Source organism: Syngnathus typhle, linkage group LG6, assembly GCF_033458585.1.
Source record: "Syngnathus typhle isolate RoL2023-S1 ecotype Sweden linkage group LG6, RoL_Styp_1.0, whole genome shotgun sequence".
Lineage (NCBI taxonomy): Eukaryota > Metazoa > Chordata > Actinopteri > Syngnathiformes > Syngnathidae > Syngnathus > Syngnathus typhle.
Window position 1 is genome coordinate 7,797,708 of NC_083743.1, and position 24,248 is coordinate 7,821,955.

General features: G+C 42.9%; 1 protein-coding gene across 1 annotated transcript; it reads left to right on the forward strand.

Annotated features, from left to right (window-relative positions):
• Window positions 1-334: 334 nt before the first annotated feature.
• dpf1 (double PHD fingers 1) lies at window positions 335-21,933 on the forward strand. The gene is made up of 13 exons (XM_061281816.1): window positions 335-447; window positions 7,595-7,624; window positions 7,974-8,134; window positions 8,577-8,684; window positions 8,835-8,962; window positions 9,052-9,141; window positions 9,673-9,751; window positions 9,841-9,972; window positions 18,565-18,684; window positions 19,620-19,732; window positions 20,414-20,557; window positions 20,627-20,708; window positions 21,428-21,933. The coding sequence occupies exons 1-13, from the start codon at window positions 335-337 to the stop codon at window positions 21,496-21,498; spliced, it is 1,371 nt and encodes a 456-aa protein (XP_061137800.1). The 3' UTR covers window positions 21,499-21,933.
• The last annotated feature ends 2,315 nt before the right edge of the window (window positions 21,934-24,248 follow it).

The following is a 24,248-nucleotide window of genomic DNA, read 5'->3' on the forward strand; positions in this document are numbered from 1 at the left end:
AAATAAATTGATTAATAACCCGAATTTATTGCAACTTATTAGCCACAGAATAACGGCATCAATGTACACGAGCGACCCAGTCATGAAAACCATCTCGGTATTATTTAACTGTACTGTATGTGTTCAATAATTCGGCTGTGGATGGGTGGTTTTGCCCTTTCGGATCCAAGGCGGGACCGTGGCATCCTTGAACTCGCTACCCACGCTGGTACTTGTAGTGCATTGCTCCTGGACATGTTTCATGTTGACATGCGTAAAAGACTACACTTCCCCTCTGCTGTCGCATGCGCTCCCGTCTCCCATTGGCTGGCCATTCCAGCCGCAGCCCCAGAGAATGAATGAAATTGAAATAGCTGCTACATTACATGTACAATACCGGGCGCCGCATCCTTGCATTCTATCATACTACACCAAAATGGCCACAGCGGTACAGAACCACCTCAAATCGTAAGTACAACACATTCACCTTTTTCCTATTGGTGAACGTTGTCAGTGTGATTGAATTTACCGTTGCACGACTGCCAGCACCTCTGTGCATGCCGCGCACACAGCACAAATAGAGGGAAGACAATAAAAATGCAGAAAAGTTGCCTATCTGCGTTGTGTCGGCGCTACGGGGCGATTGTGCGTTTCGGTGCAAGCGGAGCGTGTGTTGATTTTCTCCGAGCCAGGTGCAGGAGCGCGCATGAGTGCAGGAGCATGCAGGAATGCCGGGGCTGGATTCAAGTGACCCGGTATGTCCCTTGCCAGTGTGGCCAGCCAAGATCACGGTCAGAGGCAGGCTGGAGGAAGGCAGACAGTTGAGATAGCGTTACCTGTGTGGACAGAGAGGAACAGGTAGGAAGCTTCAGGCGACAACATTACCTTTAGTGCTCGCTATTTTGGCCGAGGTATTTAATTTAATTTTAATTAAGTTGGCAATCAAAGCCTAATTGCAACACCACGTCCTGCATTTATATTGCAATTTAGCGCGCGTTTAATTCCACAATGGCGTGCTCCAGGAGATTAAAGTTCCTTTGAGGCAGCATCTTTTTGTCTTTTTTTTTTTTTTTTGACAATGCCGAGTCTTTTTGTTTTGCCGTGACTGTCTGCAGCGGAATGCAGACGCCTACTACCCGCTTAGGCATGCGGCCAAAAAGGTGGATGGTGAGCATCTGTGAGGTACCAGTGCAAAGATTACAGTATTACGCTTGAACTCATATGAGTTGTTTTGTTCGCCACATTTGCAAAGGTTGTGCCATTTGGCGTGGGATCTATCTGTGTGACGCAGGCGTCCATGAATGACTCTCCTGTATGGGCTGCTTTTAAAGAGCACTTGCCATGCATGCAGCTGGAAGTCAAAAGCGTGGTGCCTTCACAGCCTCACATTGTATTCTATAGTTTGTAACACTGATGTCAGGTGAATTTGATGGTCAGAGTTCCATGAAATAGAAGATGCTGGTGAAAGGGCAAGATACGAGAAAGAAGAGTTGGCTGAAATAAGGATCTCCATCCATGCATTTTGTTCCCATGCACATTTTAGCAAAGGACAAAGTGTCCATCAGGTAATTCATCAGTTGACAGGTTTGGTTTCTTGGTCTGTTCTGTTGCAGGTTTATCTTTGTCCTGAAATGCCCTCAAAGCTGCTAATTAATTCAGTAGATGTGAAACCTGTGGTAAACATCACCACTGGGTGCCCACTGTGTTGTGTTTGGACGTTCAAGACAAATCAGCAGTGACTCCTCCAATCTACTGGGGTCTTTCCAGAATTCCCTCCGCTTTCTCTCTCTTGGATTAGAGATAATCTCTCTCTCTCTCTCTCTCGCTCTTCTTATCACCCCTGATGACCCGCTTCGACGTTCAGGCCCTCTCCCTTCATCATTTTCCCCGTCCGTCCATCCATCCATCCGTCCGTCCGTCTGTCTGTCCGTCCGTCCGCCCGTGCATCCGTCCATCCATCCATCCATCCATCCATCCATCCATCCATCCATCCATCCATCCATCCATCCATCCATCCATCCATCCATCCATCCATCCATCCATCCATCCATCCATCCATCCATCCATCCATCCATCCCTCCATCACTCCATCACTCCATCACTCCTTCTCCATCCCTCCTTTTATTTGGACACGTCCAAATTCACAGTGTTGCTCACCTTTTGTCACATTGGTTCCACTGCTCAAAGCCCATCAAACGTCTTTGCATGTTCTGCCGAGTGTTGGGGAAAATTTTATTCAGTTTATTTCACAGAAATCATCAAGGCTCTCCTTGAGCTCATTTCCTTTTCGGTGGACTCACAGTACATGTTGGCATTCTCAACTCTGACTTTGTTCAAATGAAATAATTTTGTCTTCTTCTCATGTTGACCAACCAAATACTGATTTCCCCCACCCCCCAAAAATTCTAAAAAAAAGATATCCCACCTCCAATCCTTTGTTTGCCTTCATGGGTGCATGTTCTGGTATTGCCAGCAGTTCTGTTTTTTTTTTTTTTTTGCCCTACCTGCTCGGCTGAGCTGAGTGAATAATGAGTTCCATGTAATAAACCTCGGTGTGCAAACAGGCCCGTGTGATGGCTGAAGCACAGCCATTTCTACATCTTCATTTTCCCTTTCAATCTCCCCCACCATTCCTTAACTTGCTCATCTGTAGAAACGTGTGCGTGCGCGCGCACACACACACACGCGCACACACTCCCTCCTGCTCATACTTCTTTATTCATAAGGGAGCAAGCCTTAAGGTCTGATGTTTTTAAGGGTTATTTCATTTCCTTTCATCTTCTCTTTATTTGGATTTTATTTCTGCTTTACTTTTTTTGGGGAAGACAGGATTGAGAAAGACTGTGAGAGAGGGATAGAGAGAGACATAGATAAGTATTTTTAGCTCTATGACCTATTTCTCCAGTGCTACCTAACTGACAGTCAGTCAGCCCCACTGCTTTTGGGACCTTGAGTGATTCCCATCCAGGAATTTGTAGTTCAAATTAATCATCCGAGCTGAACGATCGCAGAAGAAAACAACGCAACCGTCTTGAGGATGAGTGCTCCATTCTTGTGTCCGGTGCACCTTGTTGTCAAGAGTTCTTAACACCAACACCGCTTCTTTCTGCATCTCTTGAACAGGGATGCAGACAGGGGAGGAGTTTCTCGTGATGGTGGCGTGTTTTCAGAGGGAGGGAGGGGGTTAAACCAAGAAATCGCCAACCCGTACACTCACATGCGCACACAGGGCCAGATACGGGGGTAAGGAGTCCATCGCCATTATAAGAGGCCAAGTGCAGTGGCAATAAATCTCACCTGAAGGAGCTGCTCAGAGGCAGATTGCCTCACCCTGATGCACTAATACACACTGCAGCTATAGCTATGCGCCGTATACACCCACACACACAAAGAGCAGATATGCATGCATGCACAGGGTGATCGAGACACACTCACCAATGCGACTCTTTATGCACGTGTGGACAGGAAAAAAGAGGCAAGTGTGCACATAAAGGATTCAAAACCTTTTTGGTGTCTTTTAGCAATAATATTGAGCTATATGTTCTGTTGAGATAATGGACATCATCATATGCAACTCTATTCTTAAAAGGTTAAATCTGTGGTTTTTAAAACATACATAAAGCTACATACTGCAAGTTGTATGCATTAATGGGCGAGAGAGAGAGAGAGAGAGAGAGTTATTTCAGCGAGCGAGCGAGAAAGTGGAGGACAGTAGAAAAGAAATTGAATTGGGGGTGATGGGGAGGAGGGGTGGTGGTGGTGGTGGAGGATTGGTACGGGTGATATTGCATAGTTTAATCTGTTGAGTTCAGCCATGGAAGGGCTGAGTTGGGGGAGGGGATGAACAGTACAGAAGGCCGCCTGATATTACTTCTTGACTGTGTGCACACACAAAGCTCCCCAGGCCAGGAAATGCCACTATGAGTGGACTTTTTGTTCACGTGGGTACGAGCAAGTGCACAGATGGACAGCAAGTGGGTGAAACAGGTGTGTGGAGCGGGTGTGTAGACTTCACTGCAGGGGTACAAATATTTTGAAAGCTTTTTTTTTTTTTTTAATGCACTTATCATGCGCCAATATACACAGCAGTAAGTGATCTGCAATCTGCTGTTTTTACGAAGTCCTCTACTGAACATCATAAAATCAACTTGCAGTCTTTTTTTCTGATATCACAAATCACAACTGAACCAGAACTACTATCTTATCATTTAGATTTATATATATATATATTAGTTTGGGTGCTTCCCAAGATTTCCTTTGAGCATCTCCAATGATCGGGTTCTACCGCTAGGGGGAGCCCTGTGTACCTCTATTGCACTCTAATGAGTGTTAATTGCTGTAACCAGGAAATACAGTTGGGAGTGTGTCAGAGAGAGAAAGGGAGGATGAAACATTGGACTGGGCTGAAGCAGACTGCTTCTGCAGCACAGGACAGGACAAAAGCTCAGGGTGTCCTGGTGGAGTCGCTAGTTCTGTCTATCCAACACTAAAAGAGATGAATTAATGATTTCACAGATACCGGTGCATTTTAATAGTATGATTCTGAAAGGAGCAATAAAACATAACCAAATGATTATAATAAAATATTGGAAACACCTCTCACTATCGTGCAGAGCAATTCTACAACAAAGCAAATTACAATCATTATAATAAAATGGTAAATGAATATCTCCACAATACTCTGTCAAGACTGGATCTCATGCGGATGTACCCGATGATGTTTACAGTAGCCAGTATGTGACATATCTAGGCTACAATATGCATAGAATAGATGTTCTTTGTGTTATCTGCAGCCTTGCAATGTGAAAGGCTGAGTGTTTGTCATTAAAGTAATGTCTGTCTGGACATTTTTCATTGCAGCTTCTGCTTAGTGTACATTGGGCAAAATGCCAGTTAATTACCGCTAGGCTCAATCTATTTCCAATTGCACATTCTGTAAACAGTTAGACAAATTAATCCTGGAATTGGAAAATGAAAGAAAATGAAAGAGGGAAAAAAAGAATTACAACATTTGAGCCTTTTTTTTGTTTGAATGAATGAATTTGATTGTGGCATGTGTGGTGTGATGATTAGTTTCGTTTCTGGATGAGACTCTGTGTGGTGTGTGCGCTTAGCATCCTGCCTGACCAGCTGGATCATAGCGGCGCTGCTGGGAATATAAATGGTTTATCTTAGCACAGGTGTGGAACGTGGCGGGCAGAAAAGTAGATGCAAAATGTACGCCGTGACAAACCACAAACTCAATAAACCACTCAAAAGATTCGACTAACATAATTTAAAACAACTACAGTATTTAAAGTCATGGCTTTGCATCAGTATTAGCATGTTTTGTATATCATTTTATAATTTTATTTTTTTGTCTTTTGTATATTTTATATATATTTTTCTGGACTTATTTTAGTTGCTTTTATTTCCTTCTAATTGAAGTTGGACAAATGTTGACTGGATTTAAGACATACTACGTTAAAAAAACCCCAAAAAAAACCCACTAACAGAATTCAACAACATTTGAACTGATAATCAAAAGCAATTCATCAGGGTTTTTTTTCTTCAAACTGCTCCGGAAAGACTGCGTCTAGATGCTTCATTGGTGACCATTTTCACCAAAATGAAGGCTTTCATGGTCCCCATTATGTCTGCAAGCCTTTTTTTTACGACTAAAGATGAAAAAGTGGTGTCCATGAGCGATCCCCCCCCCCCCAAAATGAGCTTTTCACAGGTCATCGTGCTCCCATCCTTACTTTTTGCCCATCATATGTCACTCTTCTCCATCTCCTTTGCCCTTCCCTGTCTACTCTCCCCATCCTTCCCCTTTTTTGTTTTAATCAAACCACCTTCTTTTCAGGCATTTCCTTCTCTACTCCCCCGACTTTCAATCTCACAAACAGTCATTTAGCTTCCCTATCTCAATACTATAAGACTTGGCCGCACTTAAATTGATGCAAGCTATTTTCTCCAGCTGTCAACTTACAGTATTATCACGGAACATTTTGGTAGCTCAATGGACGGCATGTGATGGAAGGGAGAGGATTGCAAGTGAGAGGGTGCTTTGGGAGGTGGTGGATGGGGAGCTCTTTGGTGGCCTGTTTTGCATTTTGAATGTGTTCTCAACCCCCCCCCCGAATCGTTCTCTCCCTGGTATTTTACTTTGGTCATCAGTGAAGCTTTAAATGCCAAGTATTCCCGTCCTTGTTGTTTTCCGGCAAATATTACAGTCTCCCATCATTGCGCTTTACACAAAACAGGTATATGCCTCTACGGGGATCATTTCCCCCTCAGTATTTTGGCTTTAATTAATCATTTAGTTTGAACAGGCCTCTATCGTGCACAATTCGTATTTGCTTGGAACTGCTGGGACTATCACTGGCACGGCATTAAAACAGTGATGCGAGCTGAAAAAGGCTGAAATGCTGAGAGTGTATGCGGCAGTAGCAAGAACAGATGTGTAAAGCTGATTTGTCTTCGGCAGACTGAAGAGCTCATTTGTTGTGACATATTAACAAACGTGGGCATGCTTTGCCCCACATATTGTTTGCCGGGATCACATCCTTTAAATGTCACATGGCCAGTGTTGGCCAGGGAGGTTGCAGGATTATTTGGGTAGGTTTTAAAAATGCTACCCACAAACTATCATCTGCTGAGCTGGGACTGACAGTTTTTTTTTCCTCAGAGAAATGCATATTTAAAAACCATAAACAGTCTTTTTGTTGTATATTTAGATTTTTTTCAGTTTTATTCATTTTTTAGATGTTAAGCCCTATTTTAGTAGACTGGCACACCTCCATTTTCATTCCGGTGCAAGTCTAGTTTAGCGTGTTTGGGAATTTGGCAGACCGCATTGTCCTCTGCAGGTGTTTTTTTTAAATGACAGGAGTGTTTTTCACACCCAGGCGCATGATTCGTGATAGAAGGGGGTCTTTGACGACAGATCTTCAGTGTCAACTTTACACTGAATTTACTTTACTTTGAATTTAAAGGAAACGCTGGGAGCTGCTTCTACTGAATGGAAAGCAAGTTGTGTGCGTTCCCTCCCACAACGGCGCAAACGCCCCCTTTTAAAACACGCAACGTTTTGCACTAAACAGACACTTGTAGATATATTTAAAATTTAGGATTAAACAAAGTTTTCTGGGCTAAGGCAACAGTCACATCATGACTTATATTTTATCCATACGTGGGTATAAAATTAAACTGGCCACATGTACCTAATATTGTGTCTCGTGACTTTTCTTATAACTTTGGTGCATAAATTAAACATTTTTTGAGATCAAGCAGTGACATTTCCTTACCTAGGCTTGGACTTGGCATGTGTGTCATGTTTCTGGTGCGTGTAGACCAGAGTGACCTTGGCGCATGTGCTCAGCAGGAAGACGCAAGAGAAAAGTGATTAACCGTAAAAAGACAAAGAGGGACGTGAACGCACAATAAATCACGTCGAGAGAATGTAAAAGTAAATAAAAATGTACTTATAGAAGAGAATGAAGCCCAAGGCACAAGGCGGTGGGGGGAAGGAGTGAAAAGTCAAACCAACAGTGGAATGGAGAGAGGGAAAACGGGTCGGGAAGAAAAATGACTCACACTGCATCTGTTGGGCTTCTTCTTGTCTCCCCCACAGGCAATCTGGAGGTGCAGTCATCAAGAACAGGTAAGAGAGCACAACATGGCACTGAATGTTAATAAGACTAAATCAGTGAATGAGGAAAAAAAAGATTGCATTCGTGACAATTGTGTCAAATTTGACTGTTGTGAGTCCTTGCCAGTTCATCTGCTGCACTTTAATGACATCGCGCAACTCTGCAGTTCAACAATCGATACCTTTTAAATGAAACCATTTTAAACATCATTTGCGAATTCGAAAATGGGACTCCAATGATTGTTTGGAAATGAAGGACATTTTCAGTGCGCGGAAATTTCAACTAAAACAACAACAATAAACTGCAAGTCATTTGAGAGTGACGCATTTCTTTCCTCCTTTTCTCGTTCTTGTGGTCCAGTCTTGGGGAAGAGTTCTACAAGGAGGCCATTGAACACTGCCGCAGCTACAATGCCCGTCTGTGTGCCGAACGCTCCATGCGTCTCCCCTTCCTGGATTCCCAGACAGGCGTGGCCCAGAGCAACTGTTACATCTGGATGGAGAAGAACCACCGTGGACCAGGTGGGACTTTCATATCTGCTGACAACTAGTTTCATTTTATTCCTTCTCGGGCACTGCTTGCTTCTTTCTGTCCTCGCATTCCTTCTTTGGTTTTATTTCCTCCGCCTTGCTTGCTTACCCCCTACCTTGTGGGCCATCTTCTCTACTTTCTTTACTCTAGCATTAATGTATTTGGCAGAGAAACAGACACCCCTGCGGCGATGATATGCCACTGGCACAAACGAGCCCTCAGAGAGATACTTACACTCTGTGTGTGTGTGTGCTTAAGATGACAGGCTTTCTTTACTTTATGTCAAAAGTGTTTTTGTGAGTTTACTCAATGAGACACTATACTGTAAGTTGCTGCTGTCTTTTACAATGCGCATTTATTGTTTTAATACCTATGCATATGATTGCTTTTTTTGCAATCTCTGTTATGGTGTGTGTGTGTTTTGAATTTTAGGTCATGCACCAGGTCAGTTGTACACATATCCCGCTAGGTGTTGGCGCAAGAAGAGGCGGTTAAATATTCTGGAGGACCCGCGGCTTGTACCGATTGAGTTCAAAATTGGTAAGGAGGAAATGAAATGTATAATAATCGACTTTATGTTGGAAGTTGAATTTCTGGAAGAGGTTTGCAACGATATTGTTAATAGAGCAATATTGTTATGCTCTGGTTAGTAAATTTGCTAGAATGTTTGTATTCTCATTGCAATGTTAGACTATGAAGCCTCCCTAAAGAAGGAGGGCGGTATTCCAGATGGTCCTGTGTTGGAGTCGCTGCTTGCCGGGGATGCGCTGGACAAGAAGGTAGAAACGAAAGAGGAGGAGCCCATGAGCGAGTGTCAGGTAAGGCATGTCCGTTTTCCTGATCTCTTTCTGATTTTCTTTCAGTTATCTTGTGTTGAGTTACCGCACAATCTCTATTTCCTCCGCAGAAATTGCTTGTCGGAGATTTCCCTCACGAGCTAGATGTGGACGAGATGGAAGAAGATGTTCCGAAGCGCAAGAACCGTACCAAAGCACGGGTATGGCATCACTGACATTTTTCGTCATGTAAAATGCATTTTTTGTTGTTGTTGTTTTGTTTGGATTAGATTAAAGCGAAGGCAAGAAATACAAACGATCCTGAAGTTTGGCTGCTGAAAAAAAAAAAAAAAGAGTAATCTTTTTTTTAATCTTTTTGTTTTTCCTCATACAGCTTTGATTAGACGACTTAGTTGTCATTTTTCTGTCTCTTTCGGGGCATCCTGTGGGAATATAATCAAGTGTTAACAATGTATCTTGAATACGATCACACACTCTTTGACAGCGACACCAGGCTTGTTAATTGGAGCTGTTGGTCCCCTGCTAGGTGTCATCAGTCCCCTCCTGCTGGAAGTGAAACTTTGCACTGCGAGCAGATGATTAAAATGCAAACGTGTTCATGTGTTGACACATGGAGTGATGAGTGTTTTGCTCCGCTATTTTAAATGTTTGCTTCTGCAAGTATGTGCAAACTGTTTTGTCCCTGTCACCTAAATTATGTGTGTTTACACGTGTGTGTGTGTGTATGTCAGGCCTATGGGGTTGGTGGCATGAGAAAGCGACAAGAGCCACCTGCTATAGAAGACAGAGACAAGCCTTATGTCTGTGACAGTGAGTTTTGCACTAATAGTATTTTGTATTTTTTTTTATTTCCGAAATTCAACTTACTACGTTTTTCTTTGTCTGGTTTTGTGTTCCAGTATGTGGAAAGCGCTACAAGAACCGCCCAGGGCTGAGTTACCATTACACTCACACACATCTGGCAGACGAAGAGGGCGAGGAAGACTCAGAGAGGCACACACTCCCCTTCCAGCGCAAAAATAACCACAAGCGTAAGTCTGTGGATGGTTGTTGCATTTAGCTCATTGATGACATTGAAGATTGTTCAATGGGGCAGCATGGTTGGTTAGTTTGACTAACTTGCAGTACTCAGGTTTTGGGTTCAAATCTTGGCTTGGGCCTTCCTGTGTGGAGTTTGGATGGTTCCTGGGTTTTCTCCATTTTTTTGCTCACAAAGAGGCATGTTGGGTTAACTTAAGTTAAGTGAAGATGGTTGGGATAGGATCTAGTTCATGGGTCACTAGCATGGACCCCAAAACCACATTAGTAGTTTATATTTCACATACAGTTCTATAATATGGTACTATAGTTCAAAGGTCAGTATTGTCGTGCATGGCTAAATCAGGGGAAAAAAGCCCAAAAAATGCATTTTATTATTTTTGTTGTATAAATAAATAATATAATATAAATAAATTTACATTTCATATATAATTTTTTTATAGAAGTTTTAAAACCTGTGCAGAAAATAACAGCAATCTTTAGCAACCATTATTTTGTTAAATGCCACCCCCGACTACCAGTGTCAGTAAAAATCAATTTTATAAAAGTACACCATGTAACGCAACTCCTGCATTGGATCTCATTGTGCAAATGTAACTCATCAAGTGGCAACGAGTACATACTGTACCTTTGTACAGTATGCTGCACGCTCCGATAAGATCTATGTTCCCGTTGAAACTGTGGCGCACGCCTCTCAGTTAATTGGCAGTAGACAATGTTAGATTGGGCTATCTTACTGAACAGACTAGCCCATCATGTATGCACAAGTGTGTGAATGAGCATTTTTGCTTGTGTGTATATAAATTGTTTAATATCCCCCATCCTTCCCTGCCATAGTCAGTCCACACACATGCACATGCACAGATAAACAGACACACATGCACATATACATTACACACACACACACGGTCTTTGAAAATGCAATCTTCCCTGCTGCAATGAATAAAGGAAGCTTAGCTGTCTTGCCAGTTATATATATGTGGGTGGGGTCATGCGAACGTGCAGCCCGTTCGCCCGTGTATGCATTCATGTCTACGTTGCAGCATTATGGCTCCCCACTTGTATGTGTATAATGGAGGACACACTACCACCCGTCAGTATTAGCCCATATGTAATAATATTAATATGGCTTCACTGAATGAGAACAGCACTGCATGCATAATTCATGTTTTATTCTGGCTTTAAAAAAAGCTGTCTAGACGCTATAGGTGCCATATGCAGCTTCTAGTGTGCACAAAGTCTTTCAGAATTGCCACCCCATTTTTTTTTTTTTTTTTTACACTGTTCTTTTTTTGTTCTCCCTTAAGTCATTTCATTCATCGGAATCTTTGCCTTCCTCCAGAGCACAGATGATATACTACTTACTTAAAAATACATTATAAATGCATGTGTGCTAAATGTTTTTTTATTTTTATTGTCTTTGTAGTTTCTCATCGCCCAAATACGATAGGGGTCGACAAGAATGAAATTGCATGGAGGCAGCAAAGAAAAGAATGTGCCTGCGTGTTGGCATTGATGTGATGGCGAGAGGGTTGAAGACAGATGGGAGGAGGATGAATAAGGAGGGGGGGGGGGGGGGTTGGATAACGGGGTGCGCTCAGTGCCCGACTGAAAATTGGTTTGGTTGGAATCAAGATGCAGGTAGGCCAATTGGTCGATGAAAACAGAAAATGAAACGAGCAAATGGCAGAATGCAACTAGAATGGGACGGTGTGGATGTTGCTAAGAGAATAATGATGCAAGGGGGGTTTATATAACGTCCACTCCATTTCAGAATTGAGATTTAGGGGCTACTTTATCTGGAAAGATAGACAGACAGACAGATGGCCCAATGTGGAACAGTCGGAACACTGAGTGTGTGCTGTCTGGTCATTGGCCTTGAGTTGTGTACATGTGTTATATGTATAAACAATTATGGTGTGTGTGTGTGTGAGGTGGGGGGTTACACATCTGTATGTGGTCAACATGTAATAGAGCTCTTTGAAAGTCAGCGTCTCTTTGTTACGACTCAGCATTGTCATTGTTGTGATTATTTTTACACAACAATATGGCCTCCTCGTTTGGGTCGACAGTTTTAGAGATGAATTCTGATCAGCAAAATACATACAAGAATAGCTGACAGACTAAAATGGCAGCTCTGTGTCTACTGTTACATCTATTTAGTCCTCACTTGGGTCTAGTTTTTTTTGGCCACAACTGAGAAATAAAACTAGGAATTCATTTTTTCTTATTCAAGTGATACAGGGGACAAACATGCTGTTCGTTCCAATGTTAAGATGTCCCATGCAGCGCCTTTGTGGATGTGTTCATAACTTTTCATGACAGCGATTTTTTTTCTTGGCTGTTGATTGGTTGATTGTTGCCACTGCTGCTTGGCTCAGGAGAGAAAGGGAAACGGCTGTTGCCTAGCAATGTGGTTTCCATGGTTACCGCCAGGGCTCCCACCTAAAGACTACACTGTTATGTACATTGAAAAGAAAAAAACATGAAATAGTCATGGAGAGAGAGAGAGAGAGAGACAGAAATAGAGGGGGCAGACAGACAGACCGACATCCAGACAGACAGACATGAAATACAAATGCAGGGTGTAATGAGGAAGATGTGAGTGAGACACAGTGGGATGGATGGACAAAGCCAAATCATGAGGAGGGCAAGCTCAGTTCATTAAAAATAACATAAAGAAAGCAAGGCGAAGTACGCAGACAAAGAGAAGAAGCCCTTTTTTGGTGTAGAGACTGGAATAAAAGCAAAAATACGAATAATAGAAAAAAATCTCTTCATGATTCATCATATAGATTCCCCCAGAGTGTTGGGCTGGGGAAAGCAGGGTAATATTGGAGTCTGCTACATTTGGTATTCTGTCTCAAGATGCTGTGCTGTGGCTTGCCGGCGATGGCTGCTTGCTTTGTGGTTCCACGCTTGTGTCGACCATGTTTGGATATGCTGCCCTCTCCAATGAACCAACCACACATACATGGACACACACACAAACACACCAATATATAATACAGGATTCCTAAATCTACCCTCGCCCACAAACAATTTGTCTATTGATATCTTATCTGGGTATGGAGTCTCTATGAGTCAATGTCATAAAACTGAAGAATAATAAAAAATAAATAATTAATTTAATAATAAAACAACTAATAATAATAATAATACATTATTTAAAACTGATAAACAATTTAAAAAAATTGTTAGCATGTACATTTTTTCCTCTATAGCCGGTGTGGTGGAAAAAAACAGCGTGCCATCAGCACCACCACTTTTTCTTAGGGCATAACTGCCACAACAGTTCCTCACAACACCCATTTCGACTGTTTGGATCTCCAAATTTCCATAAGATTACTTCTTTCTTCCAGCCCAAATGACTATTTGTCATGTGACGTGTTGTGTTGTGAAGATTTGGGCACACATTCAAAGCTATTTCACCCTAGAACAGAATAGGATCTATCATTTGCATCCTAACTGAGGGGACAGAAGCCTGTGCTGGCTAAGTGGTTCTTTTCAAGGGAGAGCAAGTAAGCGTGCACACACCACAAAGACACATTTTTGTGTGTCTGCAGTGTGTCTTTGCACCCATCTGTGGCTATTTACTAAACGAGCTCACAAATGCAGATTGCAGAATATGATCAATTCGTGTACGTCGCTTCAAGTCGGCGTTATTACACAGCGGCCATAGATCAAGTTTTATTATGCACCAAACCTGCTTCTCCCTTCCTACTTTGCAATGTCATCTCTGCACGCACTTGTATTCTACACGCATACACTTTCCGCATGTACACAGACACACACACACATTGCATGCATCTCGAGCCACTCATCTTTGGGAGTTACGCAACCTGCTGAGTGAGTGAAAAATACATGTGTGTGTTTGTGTGTGCGCGTGTGTGTGCGTGCCTACATTGGAGGTCGAGTTATATATGATAGCTGCAGTGGATAAGGGACAGATATGGCCAGATGTATTGCAGGACAGAATTCCAATTAGATTTTTGCAGGTAGTATAAAGCAGGATGAGGAGAAAGTCGCCCCCCCCCCCGAAAAAAAAAAGAGCTCAAGAAAAGAGCAGAGAGAAAAACAGCCATAATGAGAACATGTGCAAAGTGCAAAGAGAAAGAGAAAGGATGGGGTACATAGGCAGAGGGGAGGAAAAAGGGATGAGCGAGGAAGACAGTGACTTTTCATCTGTGACTGACGGTTTCCATCCGACTGCATTCTTGTCTACCAGGAAAACCTGAAAATGTCTCCTTGAGCATCTTAGCTATTGCGTCTGCAACAATGCACATGTATGGTATGTACATTTCAGGTAAAAAAAAAAAAGAACCCAACATGCTTTGTGCAAGTGCGTGTGTGTGTGGCTGGACAGATGAAGAGCACCAAGGCTCGCATTTATCCCATTATAGAGACAAAGTGGGGGATGGGATCGAAACTGGACAGCAAAAGTTATTAAAGCAAAGACTCTGGAGTAAATTTGTGTGTGTGTGTGTGTACTGTACTATGCTTTACTCCGAAGAGGTTCTCCTCATTAAGCAGTAAGGCGACAGGAGTGCAGAGTGTGCTTTCACAGGCGGCTGCTCCGACACAACCAGAGGCACGTTTTTTTTTTTTTTTTTTTCCCCCACCTCCCCTCCTTGCACTCTTCTTTGTACCTCCACCTCATCTTGCACTTCTTTTTCTTCCATTCTCTCGACTCTGCTTTGCCCTTTGCGTCATCCATCACTGAAATCCTCATCCGTCTTGCTCCTGTCGTCTTCTCCCCATTATATTGGTCACCTCGTCTGTCATTTTTTTTTTTACTAAAAATTAACACAATCTCATATACTATATGTAAATGAATTTCTTATTAAAATCTATCTTTCTATCGTTCTTGATGTTGATAAGGCAAATGGCCACAACATTACAGTACCATTATGAGAGCAGATTCCACTATTAATAATTGGTTACCTTCATTAGTTAGTCATGATTGAATGGTACATGATAATCCTTCAGAAACTGCTGATTAAGTTTTATTATATGCTCCCTACATGGCACATGTGGAAATGTTGAAAAGAAAATCATTAAGTACCCAAAAGTCAATTACCTAGCCTGGAAACTTTGGGATCCAAACATATTTCAGGGGGTGAGCAGTGCCCTCGCAGCCCCCCCTCTAGCTCCGCCACTGATTGAAGTGAGTGCTGTCAAGGGAGGCTTGAACAGGTCATTAAATTTAAAGGTTTAGGTACTTATAGTCGATTCTTGATGACCGCTGTTACTTATAGCGGACACCAGAAAATCCATTTTAGGGGATCCGGCAGGTGTGAATGTCGCATTGCAGAATCAGACCTTATTCAAAGGTGGTGTGAGACCACTCAAACGAACTCACGATCTAAATTATACACCCGAAAAAGATCTATGCAACATCAGGTCATTTGTGTCACGTTAAGTCTAATGTATTTAACGTGAGGTACTCATGGAGGGCCGACTTGACCCGTTAGCCACCATTTGCATTTTATCCGGCTAGAAATTCAAAATGCCAAACATAACATTGGCTCTGAAATATTTGAAAGGTCAAATTTTCTCAAGGGGTCAAATGTGGAGCATATGTTATTTGGACTTCTGGCAGCACACACTAATATTTGCAGAAAAGCTTTTACATTTCTAAAATAGGATAACATTTGCCCCCAGTCAAAAAGTCATCTGTATTCTTGCGACAAAGTCAAATTGCTGCATTATCTCCAAACTATTCAGTTTCCATTAATACATTACTCAATGTAGCATAATGTGAAGTCAACCCAATTTTACTCTACATAGTTTTATTTCATTCGTTACATTACTGGCGATAAAGCCATTATAAAGTTAATTATCACTCAGTTTTAATATTTCTAATCCTTCAAATTACATTCACTTAATAATCTTGTTGGAGTTTGCATAACTTTAGCAAAATGAACTTGTTACACAAAATATTAGCATATTAGATAATAGTGTATTATCAAATATAGCGATTGGGTCGTGTGGAGGAAGGGTAAAATAAGCCGATGGGGTCAAAGAGTAGAGTGAGAAAAGAAAGATGGGGGGTAACGTGGTGTCGGGGGGGGCAAGGAGGGGTAGAAATAAGGAAGGGAGGGGGTATTTGTGGATTCATTGCTCGCTGGATGATTCCCAGGAGGATGTCTCTCCAACACTTGAAAGCTGTGAAGTGTGTGGTTCTGCTCATACTCCTCTTGGTAATTGGAAGAGGGGAGGGGGGGGGGGGGGGGGTCGAGTAGGTGGAGGCGGGAAAGGAGGGGTCAGTGAAAAGGGGAGATATGGGGGTACAACAAATGGAAATGCAAGCAAGAAGGAGACAAAAAAAAATGGGGCTGGTGGATCACAGAAAATATGGCGCTTGGGAGGAAGAGGTGAAATTCACATTGTTTTACTTGCAGCATGTTTTTGCCTGACGTTTTGTTTATTTGCTAGTTTCCATTCTTCTCGTTCTCCCTCATATGGCCAGCAGTGGCGTGTCTGTGGTTGCAGGCTGGTTCTAAAACAAGCCCACAGGCATTTAATCATTGATGGACCCCCCCTCCTCTATCGGGCAGCCTCAACTCAAATACAGCAAGACCTGCTGATTCACTTCTGCGGTATTCAGACACTCACAAGCTTGCAATACAAAAACCAAGCTACAGAAATATTACTGTTGCACATACTCGTGTTCCAATTGCCCGTCTTGCATATATCCCATCAGGCCCAATCAGTGGCAACAAACATAAAAACATAAAAGTATTTATGACCATAAAAATGTGACCATACTGTGTTTGTTTTTGCTCCAGGCTTGTTTATAATGCACAGAAAACATCTGGCTATGTTGATTTTCCTAAACATAAAAACACTTCAATGCAGAATTATTCACTCAGCAGCCTCAACATTAAATCGAGCCGAAAAGAAAATGGAGACTGTGATCTAAACTAAGAACACAACACTAAACACGCTGTACGAAACTGCACCAGGAACTCGTCCCAGTGTCCTTCTCATCATGCGGTTTTAGCAGCAGCAGCAACAATTTTGACACATTTACAACCTTTAAGTATTAAAACTCAGTGGAAGCCTGCCAAATTAGATACAGCCAAGTGATATAAATTACAACAAAATGCCCCCCTTGGCATAAATTTTAGTATCCCCGGCAATTAATTGCAGAACTTGTATACAATTTTATATTGTGTAATATGAAATATTATATTTTGTTTATAAATTACTAAAACCAACACGCTGAGTTTTAATTTTCTTTCACAAGTATTTCCCATCAGTGCAATTTCCATTTTCAAGCCAATGGGTTGTCAGTCCTATTAAAGATGATGAGACCTATAACGCCACACTAAATCTTCTATCAAGTGATGATATGAAATTTTTTTAATCAACCAAAGCACAAACCAGGACCTCACGTATCTGTTGCCATCACCTGTTTGATGAAATACAGGTAATATACTCCATAATGAAAAGCCAATGCCACTGAGATCTCATCATGTTATCGCTAGCAAAAAGATTATTAAAATTGCGATACGGCTGTCTGTCTTATGAATTTAAGGTAAAACTGACAAGCCATGGTCAGCAGAACTCTATAAAACCGCCTCGAATATTTTCCTTACACAAAAGCGCCGGTGATTTAAATATCATCGTGATAACAAGCCGATCCTAACATGTTATGATGTGTAATATTGTTTTGATCCGAGCACTCATGTTGTTAAACAGTGCACAGTAAAGTGTTTTTATAGTTACGACCAGCACTTGTTTCGTTTTACTGTGTCTAGGACAGCAGCATATATAAATATTATTATGCAGTCATTCCAAATCTTTGTCTCTCGATCTATCCTGATCAGAAACATCTAAATTATTGATGGAATTGGAAGGATTACGACTAACCCTGTGAGGCTCCTTCTCTTCTCAATCACATTATCACCCACCCCACCCCCTTTTGGCCAAACCAAATTCCACCCAGGAATGGCGGGATTAATGACCTCTGGCTCATGTGCGCACACACATACAAACACACACACAAGCACAACCGCATGCTATTGTCTCTCTACGTCTTATCTTTTGCTATTTCTCATCACAAATGATTTCTTTGTTGCTTGTCGAAATGTGTCTGCATGCATTTCTATTTATAACCCACGTTAAATTAAAAAGGACCATACATTGCATCTTCTGGAAAGGACACACACATATGTGCAAGAACAAGTGTGCAGAGGTCATGTGACTGTTACGCAATCAACAGCAAACGTAGCAAAGACAATTGAATTGTCGAGATGGATGTGGAGGCTGGAGCTGGACTGCTTTGCGGTGGAACTTGTGAGTTGGTCACATCAAGGGTTCTGTGCCCTCTGCTGGTAGGAGGACATGGACACCAGACAAATATGCAAGCTTTTATTTGGCCCTTTCATTTAATGCCTCATTTATTTATTTATATATTTTTTTTAACCTATACATCTTCCATATGCTTCTTGATTGTTTTATAACTTTAGAGGTTCCACTGGTGTAATATGTAATTGAACTTTATTTTTTCCGAAGCTTGTCTTTATTATTTTGTCATTGTTTTCTAACGCGCCAGTTTGTCTTTGTCCCTTTGACAGCCAAGAAAGCAGCAGATGGCTCGGTCATCGCCAATGGATACTGCGACTTTTGCCTTGGAGGCTCAAAGAAGACTGGCTGTCCCGAGGACCTTATTTCCTGTGCTGACTGTGGACGCTCAGGTAGGGTAAAGATTATGGGGATGTTTGGTGGTCCTCTGTTGATACACAGTGACCTTTTCTCATCAGAAAGGTCATATCATAGATTCTCAATTATCTTAAAAATGGACCATACCAATGTTTTATGAGCCCAACTTCAACCAATCATGTACAGCAAAAATGATGGCAATACATGCACAGAATTAAGATATAGTCATATTATTTTTAAAATTCCAAATGGTTCACTGATAATGATTTGGTTAAAATCAAGCATACCTTTGTTTTCACCTTCTTGTGTTTGTTTCCATTCATCTTGTAAGTTGCGTGCATTTTTCATCAACAATGAATTTTATTTTATTTAAATGAGCTTCAAATAAGAATTTAGGCTGTGCATAGGACTCGAGTATGATGACGCTTCTGCATGTACCATTTAGTAACTCATCAATCCATTTGTGTCAAGAGTAATACATTCCTAAAGTCTGCATGAATAAACAGATTGCAGGTTTGCTGTATTTTGATTTGATTTGTCCAATTGATGTTTTTTTGTTCATCCAAAATAAAACCAAAACAATGTACATGATTTGTAATGTAAAGGCTAAAGCATGCAAAACACTGGTATGGTCCTTTTTCACGGCACTGTCTCTAGAAAATGTACGTATAAATAACGAAGTAGGTGTATGGTAATATGTAACATTTTCTGAATTACATAACATAATCAGTTTGAAACAATGCAAAATAAATGCCATCATAAAATAATTATTGAATGAAATCTGATGTCCACATCCACTGTAAACATCGTTCAAATCTGAATAAATCACTTTGAGGACGTAATCCAATTAATGGATGGATGGCTGGCAAAGCCCAAAGTACAGAAAGTAGTTGTGAAAATTGTGTGGGTATGTCCGTGCTGGTGTGTGTGTGTGTTTACGTGTGTGTGCATTTGCATGTGGCGCACCCAGGCCACCCGTCCTGTCTGCAGTTCACAGTGAACATGACAGCTGCAGTGAGGACTTATCGCTGGCAGTGCATCGAGTGCAAGTCCTGCAGCCTGTGTGGCACCTCTGAGAATGACGTAAGATTTCACTCAAAAGGAAATTTGCGAAAAATGTGTAAAAAAATAAATAAAAATTGAATCGGTTTCAAATGGAACATTTGCCTAGCAACAGGAATGCCACTGCACCTGCTTTGTGCACATGTGCAAACAACAAAGCCTGCTGCTCTTGTGGTCCTACTGGACATGTTTTTTTTATGATTGCAGAATGAAATCAACGGAGCTTTATGTACAGTAATTCCATGCGGTATTTTATACAGCATTGTCCCAACTCCCATTTCAACAATTTCAGTGTTTAATTCATGTTCCTAGTGAACCCGTGTGGCTGCACACAAAAACACACAATTTTACTGACTGCCGGCATTTGAATTTAACAGCACAGATGACACTCTGAGCTGGATATAAGTTAGCAATTTTAATTGTTTGGAAGTTCTATTTGTAATCAATTAAAATCTCTCAGCTCTATGTAAGCGACTCCACCCGATGTTTTCCTTTCCCAGCCGGAAGAAGGCCGGCAAAGCGAGGGTGGGCTGCGCCGTTGTGGGAATGAACACATCCAACTTCAATTGTAGTCGATAAATAAAAGTGGCACTGCACTAGTCGTGCACTTGAATCACGACAAAGCACATTCGCGCCCCGATGTGATCGGAGCAGTCGCAAGGTTTAGTTCGACTTTCTGCCACCAAATTGTCACTCCGCCAGGTGCATCTCCAAGACACTCCTTCAACTGCACCGGACCGCTCACCTTGGCGGAGACCGGTCTGCCAACCAAATTGGCAAACACGTACCACGAGCCTAGCGCCGATACGAAAATCAGGATCTGCCGTCATCTGCGCCATGGCGCAGGTGCGCTGTTTACAAAAATCAAATCCACCATGTTATCAGTTGAATTGAGCATTTGTTTTTCTGTTCCAGGATCAACTGTTGTTTTGTGACGATTGTGACAGAGGTTACCACATGTACTGCCTGAGCCCTCCTATGTCTGAACCTCCTGAAGGTATGTCATACTTTTGCTAACCAAACCTAGCTTCAACACTGGATATATTTTTTTTATTCCAATTTCAAGCATTAGAAATCAATCTAGCCAGAGCCTTCTCTAACAAGCCTGGCTTGACGGCATGTCACAACACAAATCTAACTGTGGGGGGAAATAACAAAGGGCCAATCAAGATGGATTTTTTTTACAAACAATACTAATTCAATACCAAATTAAATACAAGGTATGTGAGTAAATATCAGTGGTGTATGATTGGTGCAAATATGTTGACATGTGTAAATCAAAGGTAACTGGAGTGAAAATTGAGGACAAAACCCAAAAGTCTTACCTGGTGGGGGAGTTGAGAAAATAAATGAGCACAGCACAAACAATTTAACAGCACAGGTGACCTCACTCAGGTGACCCCACCCTAACCCATACCATAGGAAACCTCCCACAACAGGCAGGGGAGGGATGTGATCATTCATGAACTTTCAACAGATACTTTTTAACAGAACTTATTTTTACAAATGCTGCACTTTTGATTCCTAATGAATGCGCCAAACCCGTCCTAACCTACTTGTCAAATCCCTTCCAAGCGCTAACCGCGGGCCCAAATGTGATGCTCTGACAGCAAGCTTCCATTTACAGCATGACTTAACACCCTGAGATGAAGGATTAATCCAAAAGGCTTTACAATAGCAGTGATTGAACTCGTCATTTGTGTGTGTGTGTTTCAGGAAGCTGGAGTTGTCATCTGTGTTTGAGACAACTGAAGGAGAAGGCCTCAGCCTACATCACCCTCAATTAATTAATCTGGAGAGCTAGCTTTACGTGCCTCATCCTTTTGGCCCTTCATCCCGTCCGTCCCAAACATTCCCTCCGTCGCCCTCTGTCTGTCCGTGCTTGGGTTGCCCTTTCGAGAAGCACCGACGCACCCCCACGTTCCGACCCCTGCGACCTTTGACTCAGCACAGGACCCAGCGACTTCATCCAAACATCTCCTGAGGAGAGCTATGCTGTAACTTCCAACGTCTATTTGCTGTTCTGCTGTGAATCGACGACAGAGGCACATACACACACAAAAACACGTTTTTCTCGTCTGGTGCAGAAGAATTCATCAGCTGGCAATAGGTTTGCTCACGAGACACTCCAATCTGCCAAGGGCACTTTGGAAGAATTCTACTCCATTGGTGCCCCCTTAAGGGCCCTCAGAAGAGCCCTAATGATCTTTGGCTGCAACTCATTCAAGTAGTTTCCACTGTCAGATCATCTCTGCATCCTCTTCTCCGCCCCTCTACCCTCGCCTCATAAATCCACAAAGCGCACCATCTCCTACCGCAACATCAAGACTGTAAACCCAATCACGCTTTGCCAGCTCTTATCCTCTGCTCTTCCCTCCGACCCCACTTCTTCCTCCCCTGATGACCTTGCCACCACGCTCAACAACATCCTTTCTGACTCCCTTGATTCCCTAGCCCCCTGGAAAACTTCCTCTGTTACATTCACTAACTCTGCCCCTTGGTACACACCGGAACTCCGCACCATGAAACAAACTGGCCGTCAACTGGAACGCCTCTACAAAAAAACCCGCCTCACCGTCCATGCCGAAACCTTTGAACAACACATCTCCTCCTACCGTGACGCTCTTCTTGCTGCCAAATCTGCTTACTTCTCATCTCTCATTAATAACACCAACCGAAACCCCCGCATACTCTTCTCCACCATCAACAAATTGCTCCAGCCACCGGTCACCAAGCCACCCTCCTCACCCGCCCTCTGTAACTCCTTCCTTGTCAACTTCAACAACAAAATCGCCCAAATCAACAGTTCTCTGACCGACATCATCAATAACTCCTCCTCCCCTGCCCTCCTGCCCCCACTTCCTGACTGCCCGCCCTTTCCCTCTCTCACTGCCTTCTCCCTTGTTGACTCCTCCACTATCCTAGACATCATTACCTCATCCAAGACAACCACCTGCTCTCTTGACCCTCTTCCAACGACCTTAACTAAGGCCTGCCTCCCTGTCCTCCTCCCCCACCTCACCACCCTTTTTAATCAGTCTTTATCCCTTGGTCACTTTCCCGCTGTCTATAAACTTGCAGCCATCACCCCCATTCTCAAAAAGCCCACCTTGGACCCACTCAACCTCTCCAACTACCGTCCCATCTCCAACCTTTCATTCCTTTCCAAAACCCTTGAACGCATTGTCTCCGCCCAACTCCACACCCATCTCCAGTCCAACAACCTCTATGAACCCTTCCAGTCCGGATTCCGCCCACTTCACAGCACTGAAACAGCTCTAGTTAAAGTCACCAACGATCTCCTCATTTCTGCAGACTCTGGTGCCCTCAACATCCTACTACTACTTGACCTTAGCGCAGCCTTTGACACTGTGAACCATTCCATCCTCCTCCAAAGGCTGCGCCAACTAGGTGTTGAGGGCACTGCACTCGACTGGCTCACCTCCTACCTCACCAACAGAAACCATTTCATCTCTCTCTCCGGTCACACATCCATCCTCTCCCCAGTTACACAAGGGGTCCCCCAAGGCTCAGTTCTTGGCCCCCTCCTATTCATCTGCTACCTCTTTCCCCTTGGTACCGTCATCCGCAAACTCAATCTGGACTTCCACTGCTACGCTGATGACACCCAGATCTATATACGTACGACACCAACCCGTAACCCTTCCCTCACTCATTTTGAAACCTGCATCTCTACAATAAAAGCATGGCTGACCCACAACTTTCTCAAACTCAACAGTGACAAAACAGAGCTCCTCCTCATAGGCACTAAATCCTCCCTTAATAAAACTGGATCCATCACACTCACCATTGACTCCTCAAACATCACTCCTTCCCCTCTGGCACGCAATCTTGGCATTATTTTTGACCCCACACTGTCCTTTCAACCTCATGTTAGCTCAGTTGTCAAGACCTCCTACTTCCACCTCCGACGCATCGCTAAAATCCGGCACTGCCTTTCTCTCCCTGCCGCTGAATCTCTCATCCACGCCTTCATCTCATCCCGGCTTGACTACTGCAACTCCCTTCTCACTGGAATCACTGCTCACTCACTCCATAGACTTCAACTAGTCCAAAACTCTGCTGCCCGCCTCCTTACCCACACCCGGTCCCGTGAACACATCACTCCTGTTCTCCACTCTCTTCACTGGCTCCCCATGAAGGAGCGTATCATCTTCAAGATACTCCTCCTCACCTTCAAAGCCCTTCACCACCTGGCTCCCACTTACCTATCCGACCTCCTTGTCCCCTACTGCCCCAACCGTCCCCTCCGATCCTCCAATACTTCACGTTTGACAGTCCCAAAATCCAAACTCAAATCCTTCGGTGACAGAGCCTTCTCCTGCACATCACCCCGACTCTGGAACTCTCTCCCCCAGTCTGTCTGTGACTCACCCACACTTCCCATATTTAAGTCCCGTCTAAAAACATACCTCTTCTCCCAAGCTTATGAGCTCCCCTACCCATAACTGCTTTCCTCCTCTTAAGTTTATCCGATTGTTTCCTCCTCCCCCCCCCCCCCATGTATGTCTTTGCA

What these genes read in the sequence shown, in the direction of transcription:
- dpf1 (XM_061281816.1), top strand. Translation starts at nt 335, where the DNA reads ATGAATGAAATTGAAATAGCTGCTACATTACATGTACAATACCGGGCG. An exon ending in ACCGATTGAGTTCAAAATTG is followed by an intron (nt 8,685 to 8,834) that starts GTAAGGAGGAAA and finishes TTGCAATGTTAG; the next exon opens with ACTATGAAGCCTCCCTAAAG. An exon ending in TCATCTGCGCCATGGCGCAG is followed by an intron (nt 20,558 to 20,626) that starts GTGCGCTGTTTA and finishes TTTCTGTTCCAG; the next exon opens with GATCAACTGTTGTTTTGTGA.